We start from the raw sequence: 13453 nt of genomic DNA on the forward strand, positions 1-13453 counted from the left end.
ATGCGGATGCAGGGCCCAAGGACTTGGGCCATCCTCCACTGCACTCCCGGGCCATAGCAGAGAGCTGGCCTGGAAAAGGGGCAACCGGGACAGAATCCGGCGCCCCAACCAGGACTAGAACCCGGTGTGCTGGTGCCACTAGGCGGAGGATTAGCCTATTGAGCCGCAGTGCCGGCCAAGAAACCATTTACTTTTAAAATTGAAAGCAAAAAGCCGGAACACAAATTACCTTTTCAAAATTTGCTTTAAAATCAAATACTTGGGGCTGTCATTGTGGCACAGTTGGGTTAAGCTGCTGCCTGCAATGCTGGCACCCCATATGAGTGTCGGTTTGAGTCCTGGTTGCTCTACTTCCAATCCGGCTCCCTGCTAATGTGCCTGGGAAAGCAGCAGAGGATGGTCCAAGTACTTAGGCCCCTGCCACTCACAAAAGAAACTCAAAAAGAGTTCTAGACTTCTGGCTTCAGCCTTGTCCAGCCCTGGCCATTGCAGCCTTTTTGGAAATGAATCAACAGATGGAAGATCTCTGTCTTTGCCTCTAAGTCTGCCTTTCATTTGTTTATTTTTTTTTATCCTTATTTTTTCATCTTTTAACTCTGCCTTTCAAATAAATAAATCTTTAAAAATAAAGTATTTCCACATTGTAAGCACAAAAAAAAAGCTTCTCAAACACTTTAATGATACAATTAATGCAATTATATACTACTCAAAGCTCCAAAAGGTCAGTCAGTGTAGCATTTCAAACATTTCCAGAAGTGCTTTTCATAGCCATAGCTACATTTGGTTTTGGAAAAACAAATGTGGAAATCAATATATACTGAATGCATTTTAACATGTGCTTATATTAAGGTGTCCAACTTTAGCTTACACCTGGCAGGATGGAGTATATTAATTTGAAGTCAGACATTGAGAAACAAAGCCCCTGCAGTAAAAAGCAAGGGTCATAAAAGCAGAAAAAAAAAGGTCAGATCAGGCTGCGGCCCTTCTCATTTTGTAACAGACATCTGAGAGTTTAACAATAGTACAGTCAAGACATTAAGCTTCATGTTCCAAATGGCCTCTTGCTGAGGTCTGTGATGGGCAAAAATGTAAATTACTTTTATTGTACAGAAAAAAAGGGGGCCATTTTGCTAACTTACCCTCTTCCATGTGTGCTCCTGCTATTAGGTGAAGATGCTGAATGCAGGCAGTAGCAAGCTCTACCACTCTATCAACCATAAAACTTCCCTCTGTATCAATAAAAACTGCTTCACCTGCTACTCCTCCAAAACATTCTGGTATCTGCACATCCACTGCCAGCTGCATGCTGTTAAAACAATTACATCAAATCACCAACTCTTTATCATGATAACCAAACTCCAGATAATTATTATTTAGTATTGCTAAAATAAATGAATGAAAATATTTTTATACTCTCCAGAGTAACAGACAGCTGTTTCTCCATGGCCCCAGATATATTCATATATGAATATGCTTGGATTAAGGTGGAGATATGCCTATAAAAGCACAATTATGGACTTTTTAATGGTTTTTACAGCTTCTGTTCTTTTCTTATTATACATTAATTTACTTTCAAACAATTGACTTTCAACTATATTTTAAGAAGTGAATAAAGTAAAAGACTGCACATTTATCCTAATGACCATACTACAAAGTTTCAAGGAAATATTTCCTGTAAGATAATTACATCAATTTATCAAGATGGGGCACTGAAGTAACACAAACGGTAAACTGGTTTTCGCTTGAAACACTCACACAGGAGTCTCCCAATAGTAAACCCACAGAACAACTGTCTTAATCAATGTTTATTAAGCCCACCCTTCAGAGGGGAACATTTTATTTTACCATAATTGTGTTTTTCCAACACCTGGTGCACCACAAATTTCTGTTGTTTTCATTAAGGGTATTCCACCCCCAAGAATATTACCTACTGCTGAACAGAAGGTAATTATGAAGCTCTGGGTATGCTCCTGTTCAAGAAGTACCAATGCTGTACACTTCTTGCCTGACTCAGATGTACCAGCATATCTTGGTTTATTTGTAGGACATTCTCTTCTTATAATTTGCAGAGTTTCTAAGGCTTCCTCTTTAGATATCCCAACTTGTGAAATGAAAATAAGAAAAAAATACTGACTTTAGAAATTTAAAACAGTCTAACACATAATGGGTTTCACTAATCTTGATTTTTAGATAACACTGATGCTATGAGTAGAGTACAAAGAAACCGTAAAAATCTAACATCTTGGGCCAGTGTTGAGAAGTAGCTGGTTAATGCCTGTGATGGCATTCCACATGGATGCCAGTTCAAGTCCCAGTTGCTGCACTTCTAATCCAGCTTCCAGCTAATGCAGCTGGGAAAGCAGTGAGAGATGGCCCAGGTGCTTGGACCCCTGCATCCTTGTGGGAGACCTAGAAGAAGCTCCTGGCTCTTGGCTTTAGCCTGGCCCAGCCTCAGTCATGGTAATCATTCAGGGAGTGAACCAGTGGATGGAAGAGTTTTTTTCTCTCTCTCTCTTTCTTTCTCTAATTCCACCTTTCAAAGAAATAAATCTTGAAAAAAAGTAACATCTTAACTATCTACTATTAACTTTTTACTTCTTCATTTTAATAAAGGCATCTGTTTTATTAGTCATCACATAAATATTTATTACCTCAGAAACAAAATTAAAAGAAGTTATAGCTGAGTATCCACAAAAGCATCTCAGAAGTAGAAACAGGTAGGTATTTGGCACGGCGGTTAAGAGACCTGCGTTCCAGTTCAGAGTGCCTGGTTTCAAGTCTGGGCTCTACTCCCTATTCCAGCTTCTGATTAATGTGCACCCTTGGAGGTGGTGGTAATGGCTTAAGCACTTGGGTCCTTGCCACCCTCATGGAAGACCTAGACTGAGTTCCTAGTCCTTGTTTCAGCCTGACCCAGGCCCCGCTATTGAGGGTATTTGGGGAGTGAACCAGAAGATGGAAGCCCTCTGTCTCTCTGCCTTTCAAATAAAATGAAAATAAAGGACATAGAAGTAAATTGTACTTTCACTGTCTCTTATGAAGCCACTACTATCTTGCTCTCATAAAATATACATATGCTTTTTCAAACAAGGATGAATGACTTCTTTAACTTCCTAAAACAAAGTATAACTTTAAGAAGTACATGTCAGGGCCAGTGCTGTGGCGTGGCAGATGAAGTTGCCACCTGCAGTGCCGGCATCCCCTACAGACAGATGCCTGTTCAAGTCCCGGCTACTACACTTCTGGTCCAGCTCTCTGCTATAGCCTGGGAAAGCAGTAGAAGATGGCCAGCTCCTCGGTCCCCTGTGCCCTCGTAGGAGACCTGGAAGAAGGTCCTGGCTCCTGGCTTCAGATCAGTGCAGCTCCGGCCATTGTGGCCAGCACCAGTGGATAAAGGACCTCTCTGTCTCTCTCTCCCTCTCTGCCCCTCCTTCTCTCTCCGTGTAACTCTGACTTTCAAATAAATAAATAAATCTTTAAAAAAAAATACATGTCAGCATTGTGGCAGGCAAAACTGACTGCAATGCCAGCATCCCACATGGGTGCCAGTTCAAGACCCAGCTGCTCCACTTCTGATCTAGCTCCCTGATAATGGCTTAGGAAAGCCATTTGGGGAGTGAACCAGCAGATGGTACGTGCTCTCTTTCTCTCTCTTTCTGTAACTCTGCCTTTCAAAAAAAAAAAAAAAAGTAGTGTGGCTAGCAGTGTAGAAGATATTTAAATTCCCTTCAGAAAAACAGACAGTGTTCAGGTAATCTGGACAAAACTGGGACACATCTCCTGCAGTCAGAGCAGTTCCTTCTATTTTGAAGGTACAAAGCGTATTTCAGTCACTTCCATCTAAGAGTCCCGTCTTGGGGCCAATGCTGTGGCCTAGCAGGTAAAGCTGCCACCTACAGTGCTGGCATCTGCATGGGCGCTGGTTCAAGCCCCAAATGCTCCACTTCCAATCCAGCTCTCTGCTATGGCCTGGGAAAGCAATGAAAGATGGCTCAACTGCTTGGGCCCCTGCAACCACGTAGGAGATGTGGAAGAAGCTCAGCTCTGGCCTTTGTGGCCTACTGGGGAGTGATCCAGTGGATGGAAGACTTCTCTTTCTCTCTCCTCTCTCCCTCTGCCTCTCTGTAACTCTGCCTTTCAAATAAATAAATAAATCTTAAAAAAAAAAAAAAGGGCAGGGAGTTGGAGCAGCAGAGCATTAAGGACTTAAACTTGTGTTCTAACAATGCAAGCAGTGGCTCAACCCACTGTGTCACAACACTGTGCCTCCCTGCCTTGTATTATTCAAAAGAACTTTTCATGGAAACATTGATATAAAAATTTCATTTCATGGCGGGGGCTGACATCGTGGCACAGCAGGTTAAGCCTCCACCTGCGATGCCAACATCCTATAAGTGCACTGGGTTAATCCAGGCTGCTCCACTTCTGATCTAGCTCCAGCTCCCTGCTAATGAACCTGGGAAAGCAGCGGAAGACAGCCAAAGTGTTCAGGTCCTTACCACCCACTTGGAAGACCAGGATGGAATTCCAGGCTCCTGGCTTTGGCAAGGCCCAGCCCCAGCCATTGCAGCCATTTGGAGAGTGAACCAGCAGATAGAAGATCTCTGTCTCTCCCTTTCTCTCTGTAACTCAAAAAAAATTTTTTTAAATAAACTCCTAAATCACTCCAAACTTTTAATGAGAACAATTATTCAATGCACAAATTTTTTTAAAGATTTTATTCATTTTTATTTGAGAGGTAGAGTTACAGACAGTGAGAGGGAGAGACAGAAAGGCCTTCCTTCTGAGGTTCACTCCCTGAATAGCTGCAACGGCTGGAGCTGCGCCAATCCAAAGCCAGGAGCCAGGCGCTCCTTCCATGTCTCCCACATTGGTGCAGGGGCCCAAGGACCTGGCCCATCTTCTACTGCATTCCCAGGCCATAGCAGAGAGCTGGATTGGAAGTGGAGCAGCTGGGACCAGAACTGGCGCCCATATGGGATACCAGCGCCGCAGGCAAAGGATTAACCTACTGTGCCACGACGCCAGCCCCAATGCACAAATATTTTTAACATTATATTTATTCTCCTCAACTACACGGTTTCATTTCTATTTGACAATGTGGCCTGAAAACAGAAAAGATGCTACAGAAACAAACAATGGTGAGTCTGGCATCATGTCAGTTTGATAAATCAGTGACTGACTTAAGTATATGAACTATAATTTTGGTAGTAAGAAAAGGTAACGGTGGGGCCAGAGTGGTAACATAGCAGGTTAAGCCACCACCTGAGACACCTGCATCCCAAATTGGAGTCCCTGAGTTTGAGTGCAGCTCAGCTTCCAATTCTGCTTCCTGCTTATGCACATCTTGGGAGGTGGCTAGTGATGGCTCAAGTACTTGGGCCCCTGCCACCCACATAAGAGATTCAGACTGAATCCAGGTTACTGACTTCAGCCTGGCCCAGCCTGACTGACGAAAGTGTTTGAGGAGTGAACCAATAGTTGGAATAACTTACTTTTAAAAAAATTATTTTTCGCCAGCACTGCAGCTCACTTGGCTAATCCTCTGCCTGTGGTGCTGGCACCCCAGGTTCTAGTCCCGGTTGCTCTTCTTCCAGTCCAGCTCTCTGCTGTGGCCCGGGAAGGCAGTAGAGGATGGCCCAAGTGCTTGGGCCCTGCACCTGCACGGGAGACCAAGAGGAAACACCTGGCTCCTGGCTTCAGCTCGACTCAGCTCGCTGGCCATAGCAGCCATTTCGGGGGGTGAACCAATGGAAGGAAGACCTTTCTCTCTCTCACTGTCTGACTCTGCCTGTCAAAAAAAATTTTTTTTTACTTGAAAGAGTTAGAAAGAAATCTGTCTGCTGGTTCACTCCCAAAATGGCCACAACAGCTGGGGCTGTGACAGACCAAAGCCAGGAGCTTCATTTGGTCTCCCATGTGGGTGCAGGGGTCCAAACACTTGGGCCATCTTCCACTGCTTTCCCAGGCACATTAGCAGGGGGCTAAATTGTTAAGTGGAGTAGCCAGGTCTGGAACTGGTGACCATATAGAATGCTGGCATCTCAAGCTGTGGCCTAACCTGCTATACCACAATGCCAGCCTCCTCTCTTTTTCAAATAAAGTTGATGCCCAAGAAAAAGCACGTTTAAGTCAGATTGTTCACATTGTAAATCCTGACTGCACCACTTACTATGTTAAATTTTTGTACTTCACATTTTTTTCTTTTGTAAAATAAAAATGAAAACAATGCACGTAAAAATCTTGGTAAGGGGCCAGCATTGTGGCACAGTAGGTTAAAGCATCCACCTGCAGCACCAGCATCCCATATGAGCACTGGTTCTAGTCCCAGCTGCTCCTTTTCCAATCTCTCTGCTACGGCCTGGGAAGGCAGCAGAGGATGACCCAGGTGCTTAGGCCCCTGCACCCACAGGAGAGACCCAAAAGAGGCTCCAGGCTTCAGATCAGCCCAGCTCCGGCCATTGTGGCCATTTGGGGAGTAAATCAGTGGATGGAAGACCTCTCTGTGTCTCCTTCTCTCTGTAACTCTGCCTCTCAAGTAAGTAAACATTAAAAAAAAAAAAAAAAGGCTTGATAAATACCAATGTCATCCAAAACAATCAATAATTGCTAGTAATTATTACTGGGTCTCTCATTTCTTCTTCGGAAACCCTATTTATTGAAAGAAAAAGAGCCCATCAAACTTTAGGGGACACAGTCTGTGGGATGACTACTTAAATAGTTAAGGTTGGGTCTACAAGTTATTGTTCAGTGGTAAACTGAAACCTTATCTCCCACTGTTAAGGGCATTAGCTTAAAGCCTGTTTCATATTCTTCCATGGAGATGCGCAGGTCTGGGCATCCCATATTGCAATATGCACAGCCAGAGCATTACAGGATGCAGTGGTTCCCTCCAATACATGCAACCACGGCGCTCAGAATGTAAGGTTTTAGTCTTTTCAGTGAATTACACAAGGGGTGTCTTCTTTCTACTTCTTTTCTCACTCAGTGGCTCCACCTACACGAATCCTACATGTCTCAAAGAATTCTCATCCTTGGAAATTTGGAGCGGAGAATAAGATTAGCTAGTCTTGGGCCAGCAGGCGGCTCAACAGGCTAATCCTTCGCCTAGCGGCGCCAGCACACCAGATTCTAGTCCCGGTCCGGGCGCCGGATTCTGTCCCGGCTGCCCCTCTTCCAGGCCAGCTCTCTGCTGTGGTCCGGGAGTGCAGTGGAGGATGGCCCAAGTGCTTGGGTCCTGCACCCCATGGCAGACCAGGAGAAGCACCCGGCTCCTGCTTTTGGATCAGCGTGGTGCGCCGGCCGTGGCAGCCATTGGAGGGTGAACCAAGGGCAAAGGAAGACCTTTCTGTCTGTCTCTCTCACTGTCCACTCTGCCTGTCAAAAAAAAAAAAAAAAAAAAAGGATTAGGTAGTCTTTCTAGTTTCCCGTTCTGTCTCCACTAGTTCCTAACCTAGTTATGAAAAGTCATTTAACCTCTTCAAAACAAGAGACCGGCTCTCTCATCTGCATATTGCACAAAATCCTAGTAAAAGCGTTCTTTTGGGCATGAGAGAATCCTCAACTCATCCAGGAGGCGCTAAGACAAAGAAAGCAGCCACAATTCGTGTGACCATTCAGATTACTGTTAAGCGGAGTCAAGAAAGTGTTTCTGGGCCTAAACGTGGCCATGAGGGGCAGCGGGACGTGGCGGCGGAGCCTGGGCTGCATCAGCCTTGCAGGCGGGAGCACCCCGCCGCGGGCGGCTCCGACAGCGGCCAGCGCGTCGCCACCTCAGCAGTTACCTTTGCTGAGCTCCGAAGGCTTCACTTCCAGGAGCTCCTCAGCCGTCTGGAAGCCCGCAGTCACCAGCTTCACGCGCACCGCCAGCGACAGCGGAAAACTCGCTAAACCCCGCTGCATTTCAAAACACGGCCCCTCCGCGCGCGCAGGGTGGGGCTATACTTCGGACCGCAGAAACTCGCGCCCAGAGACGGGCGTGCGTGTGACGTCACACGCAACGCGCGGAGGGGGCGGGTCTGCGGCCTGGCCGCTTGCGGGTCTGGCCTTCGCGGCCGTGTGAAGATGTGCTAACGTTCGCATCCGCGGCATTTCCACTGCGATTCCTCCAAATCTCGTGTGTGGTTTCCTAATCAGACGTATATTATGACTTAAAAATGGATTTAGACCGTAGGGTGGACAGCCAGGCCCAGTGGGCTCTGCACACATTTCCTCGCCTTCGCCCTGGCCTGTCTCATGGAAGGCTGGGTCATTTTATAGAAATGATCTCCCCGAATGGGAGCAGTGGGAAAATGAGGGTACACTGACCGGTAACTGGACGTTTGGAATGGAAAGTCCAGGAAACAGCCATAGAAAGACTAACCAGTGTGCCGTTAGGGTGCAAGTCTCTTGGCTCTCCTCACCAGCCGTCCACACCCCCAGCCTGCCCCCCAGACTTCCCGCCCTCGCAAAGGATTGTGGGCCAGCCCCCCACCGCCGCTGGGGGAAACGCTCGGCGTCCGGGCCCGTCACCCACCCGCCGACACCTTCCCGCGAGTCGGGCCTGGCGTTTGGGGGTTTCTGAGACCGTCAGAGCTTCACGGCCTGCCTAGTTCAAGAAGATAGCTGGACAAGTAAGCACGTAAAGCCCGGGGTTTCTGGGGTTCTGAGAGGGAGGGGCTGGCCTGTGCTGGAACGCTCCTGTTCCGTGAGAGTTGGGAAGGGGTGTTCAAGCTGTGGAAATGGCCACTTGGAAAACACAGAACTCCAGGGAAAATGGAAGGAAATTTGAAAGATGCCTTGTAAGGGTCTCTCCTTGTCCAGGAAGCACGGCTGGCTTTTTTAGTGGAGTAACCTGTACCCTACTTGTTGCCTGGATTCCTCACTCTGACTTGCTGTCGGCTTAAAGGACCTCCTGAAGTATTATAAATCAGAGCCCTTCAAGTTCTCAGGAGCTAAAGAAGGAACCAGCTTATGCGGAGCACATGAACAAATCCCATACATGTAAATACTCATAGGCATTCCGCCGGAACAGAGCTCGGGCCTCAAGGCCCAGAACAGTTTTTCTCAAAGCCAAAATTCAAACCTAGTATCGTTTTTTATTACCCCGAGCTGCCTCCAGACGTTGAGCCCCTCCTAAAGGGTGCGGCGGGGCAGAGGCAGGGGGACTGACGGCAGGAGAGCCTGCTCAGTTTGTACCCAGTGTAGGAGACCCCAGAAAGGCTGCCAGACTGCTCCAAACGTGGCTTGGTGCTCAGAACATTGCTGTACTTCTAATATGATCTATGCCTGGGCACTCACTGGGCATTACTTAAGTGTTGTCCTCCAGGAAATTCATGCTTATGCAACCTGGTTCCTGGGTGAAGAAAAGATGGTGTTACCACATTCAGCGATAGCTCTTCTGTTAGCTTGGTCATGCTCAGTGGAATTGGTCATATTTAGAATTTTATTTCATCAGCAGTGGAGACTTAAGAAACTTGTGGATTCTGCCATCAGCTATACAGTTAGGTGCTAATAACATTCTCTGGTCCTTGAGTTGCCTGTACCGACTACCATGTCCAAGATAATTCTTAAAGTTTCTTTGATGCAGTTTACTCAGCTTTCAAACTGACATCCAGGTTTATGAAGCTAGGCACCTGAAACTAAGCAAAACTAGGGGATAAATATGGAATGTGCACCTTCCTGTATTGTCAGTTTTCTCCAAATTTCTTTAGAGAGGGAAGGGTTGAATTATTTAACTGGTGAGTCATTTAAAACGTTGTCTGTTAAGTAAGCATTAAGGTACTGTGGCGTAAAATGTAAACATTAAAAGTTTTCAGATAGTCATAAGCTGGATAATTTAGCTGCTCAGAAATGTTTTTATTGTCTTTTTTTTTTTTTAAGATTTATTTTGGCTGGCGCTGCAGCTCAATAGGCTAATCCTCCACCTGCAGCGCCAGCACGCTGGGTTCTAGTCCCAGTCGGGGCACCAGATTCTGTCCCGGTTGCTCCTCTTCCTGTCCAGCTCTCTGCTGTGGTCCGGGAGTGCAGTGGAGGATGGCCTAAGTCCTTGGGCCCTGTACCCACATGGGAGATCAGGAGAAGCACCTGGCTCCTGGCTTTGGATCAGCTCAGTGCGCCGGCCACAGCGCACCAGCCACAGCGGCCACTGTGGGGTGAACCAATGGCAAATGAAGACTTTTCTCTCTGTCTCTCTCTCTCACTGTCCACTGTGCCTGTCAAAAAAAAAAAAAGATTTATTTTATTTATTTGAAAGACAGAGTTACAGAGAAAGGCAGAGACAGAGAGAGAGGTATTCCATCTGCTGGTTCACCACCCAGTTGGCTGCAATGGCCGTAGCTGCGCCAATGCAAAGCCAGGAGTCAGGAGCTTCCTCCGGGTCTCCCACGTGGGTGTAGGGACTCAAGGACTTGAACCATTTTTCTACTGCTTTCCCAGGCCATAGCAGAGAGCTGGATCGGAAAAGGAGCAGCCAGGACTAGAATCGGCACCCATATGCGATACCGGGCTTCAGGCCAGGGTGTTAACCTTTGTGCCACAGTGCCAGCCCCTGTCTTTTGCAATTTGAGGTTAGGGTCAGCCCTGTGACACAGCTTCATTTTTGATCCAGCTTCCTGATAATGCACCTGGGAAAGAGGTAGATGATGGTCCAAGTACATGGGCCACTGCCACCCAATTGGGAGACCTTGAGGGAGTTCCAGGCTCCTGGCTTCAGTTGAGCTCAGCCCTGGCTGTTTAAACTTATTTTGAGTTGCCTGGCACTGTGGCATGGAGGGTGAGGCTGCCACCTGCAGTACCTGCATCCTTTTTGTGTGCCTGTTCAAGTCCCGGCTGCTCCACTTCCAATTCAGCTCTCTGCTATGGCCTGGGAAAATAGTAGAAGATGGTCCAAGTCCGTGGGCCCCTGTACCCACTTGGGAGACCCGGAAGAAGCTCCTGGCTTCAGATGGGCTCAGCTCTGACCATTGCGGCCATTTTGGAGAGTGAACCAGCAGATGGAAGATGTTTCTCTTTGTCTCTCTGCCTCTGCTTCTCTGTCACTCTGCCTTTCGAGTAAATAAATAAATCATTTAAAAAAATTTATTTTGAAAAACAGAGTGACAGAGAGGGAGAGAAAGAGAGATATCTTCCATATGCTGGTTCTCTCTCCAGATGGCCACAATGGCCAGGACTGGGCCAGGCTGAAGCCAGGAGCTTCCGGTCTCCCATGTGGGTGACTGACAGAAGCCCAAACGCTTGGGCCATCTTCCACTGCTTTTCTCAGGCCATTAGCAGGGACTTGGATCGGAAATGGAACAGCTGAGACATGAACACGGGTGTCCATATGTGATGCTGGTGTCACAGACAATGGGTTTTACCTCCTATGCCACAACACCAGATGTGATAAATAAAAATATCTAAAAATAATTCAAAAAATAAACAGGCCGGTGCTGCAGCTCACTAGTCTAATTCTCTGCCTGTGGCGCTGGCACCCCGGGTTCTAGTCCTGGTCGGGGCACCGGATTCTGTTCCAGTTGTTCCTCTTCTGGTCCAGCTCTCTGCTGTGGCCCGGGAGTGCAGTGGAGGATGGCCCAAGTGCTTGGGTCCTGCACCCGCATGGGAGACCAGAAGGAAGCACCTGGCTCCTGGCTTCGGATCGGCGCAGCGCGCCAGCCGTAGTGGCCATTTGGGGGGGGGTGAACCAACGGAAAAAGGAAGACTTTTCTCTCTCTCTCTCTTTCTCTCTCTCTCTCTCTCTCTTTCTCTCTTTCTCTCTCACTATCTAACTCTGCCTGTCAAAAAAAAAAAAAAAAAGAAAAAGAAAAAATTAAGATAAACAAACAACTCGATGGGGCCAGCATTGTGGTACAGTGGGTTAAGCTGTCACTTGCAAGGCCAGCATCTCATGTCAGAGTGCCATCCCATATCAGAAGGCCAGACCAGGTCCTAATGAAGAATTAAAATTGCAGGCCTAAACCTCCTTCCCCAAAGTTGAAACCCCATGTGGCGGGGGTTGTATAGTTTTGGTTCCTTATCTTTACAGTTGCACCTGTGTGAGGATGAGGGGCCGAAGCTGTGTAACCCTTGCCTCATCCACTGTTCCCGCCAGATGTCCTTTGAACTCCCTGCACGTGCTAATGAGTTTCCCGCGGTGTGGGTTGATTTGCTAATTAGTTTCCCGCAGTGTGAGATGAGTCGCTAAATGGAACCATAATGTGTGGAATGTCTCTGAAAACCCTATAAAAACCTTGACCCTTGACTTCTCGGGGCTGCTCTGTTCCTGCGTGTTCAGAGAGCCCCAGCATGCTGGATCAACAAACCCCTTGCTGATTGCATGAGAGTGTCTCTTGGAGTCGTTCCTTGGGCTGCGGATGCTTCTCGACCCTAACACTGACTGCTCTGTTCCCCATCCAGCTTCCTGCTAATGCACCAGGGAAAGCAGCAGATGATGACCCAAGGACTTGGGTCCCTGCCACCTATGTGTAAGACCTGGATGGAGTTCCTGTTTCATGGCTTTGGCCTGGCCCAGACCTGGCTGTTTCAGCCATTTGGGGTGGGAACCAGCAAATGGAAGATCTCTCTCTCTCTCTCTCTCTCTCTCTCTCTCTCTCTGTCTTTCAAATAAATAAATCTTTAAAAGAAAAAACAACCTCCACTGCAGGTGTTTGGTCTAGCAGTTAAGATGTTCATTAGGACACTGGTGTTCCAACTGAAGTTAAATGAATTCTAGTCCTGACTCTGCTCCCAATTCCAGTTTCTTGATAATGTACACCCCAGGAGGCAGCAGGTTATGGCTCAAGTGGCATGGTCCTTGCCATCCATGTGGGCGATCTGAACTACTTCCCAGCTCCCAGCTATTGCAGACATTTGGGAAGTGAACCAGCAGTGAGAGCACACACACTCCCTCTGGCTTTATGTGTCTCTGCTTCTCAAGTAAAAAAGTAAAATAATTTTTTAAACATTTATTTTTCATTTATTTTAAAGACAGAGTTACAGAGAGTGGTAGAGACAGAGAGAGAGGTCTTCCATCCACTAGCTCACTCCCCAAATGGCCACAACAGCCGAAGCTGAGCTGAGCTGATCTGAGCTAGGAATCAGGAGCCCCTTCTGGGTCTCGCACGTGGGCGCAGGGGCACAAGCACTTGGGCCATCTTTCACTGCCTTCCCAGGTGTATCATCAAGGAGCTGGATCAGATATGGGGCAGTCGGGACTTGAAACCAGCACCCATATGGGATGATAGCACTGCAGGCTGGGGCATCAACAAGATGAGCCACAGGATTGACCCCAGATAAATTTTTTTTAATTAAGAAAACTCATTTCTTACTGTCTCGATTCCTCGCAACCACCATTATGTTTCAATGACTTTGATTACACTTGATACCTCATATAAGTGGAATGTATAGAATCCATCCTTTTTGTGATTGGGCTTATTTGACTTAATATCTTCAAGGTTCATCTATCTTATAGTGTGTGTCAGAATTTCTCTTTAAGTCT

General features: G+C 47.0%; 1 protein-coding gene and 1 long non-coding RNA gene across 2 annotated transcripts in view; one reads left to right on the forward strand and one right to left on the reverse strand.

The window, feature by feature from the left end:
- Positions 1 to 195: 195 nt before the first annotated feature.
- On the reverse strand, positions 196 to 7932 carry LOC127486343 (DNA repair protein RAD51 homolog 3-like; the record flags this gene model as incomplete). The annotated part of the gene is made up of 3 exons (XM_070067868.1): positions 196 to 1306; positions 1846 to 2101; positions 7785 to 7932. Coding segments are annotated over 3 exons (675 nt in total), but the record flags the coding sequence as incomplete, so codon positions are not given.
- A 76-nt stretch (positions 7933 to 8008) lies between these two features.
- LOC138848388 (uncharacterized) overlaps positions 8009 to 13453 on the forward strand; it is a 39861-nt gene continuing 34416 nt past the window's right edge. The window contains exon 1 of the long non-coding RNA XR_011386148.1: positions 8009 to 8612. This is a non-coding gene — a long non-coding RNA (uncharacterized lncRNA). The remainder of the gene's footprint in view (positions 8613 to 13453) is intronic.

This window comes from Oryctolagus cuniculus, unplaced genomic scaffold (genome assembly GCF_964237555.1).
Source record: "Oryctolagus cuniculus unplaced genomic scaffold, mOryCun1.1 SCAFFOLD_57, whole genome shotgun sequence".
Lineage (NCBI taxonomy): Eukaryota > Metazoa > Chordata > Mammalia > Lagomorpha > Leporidae > Oryctolagus > Oryctolagus cuniculus.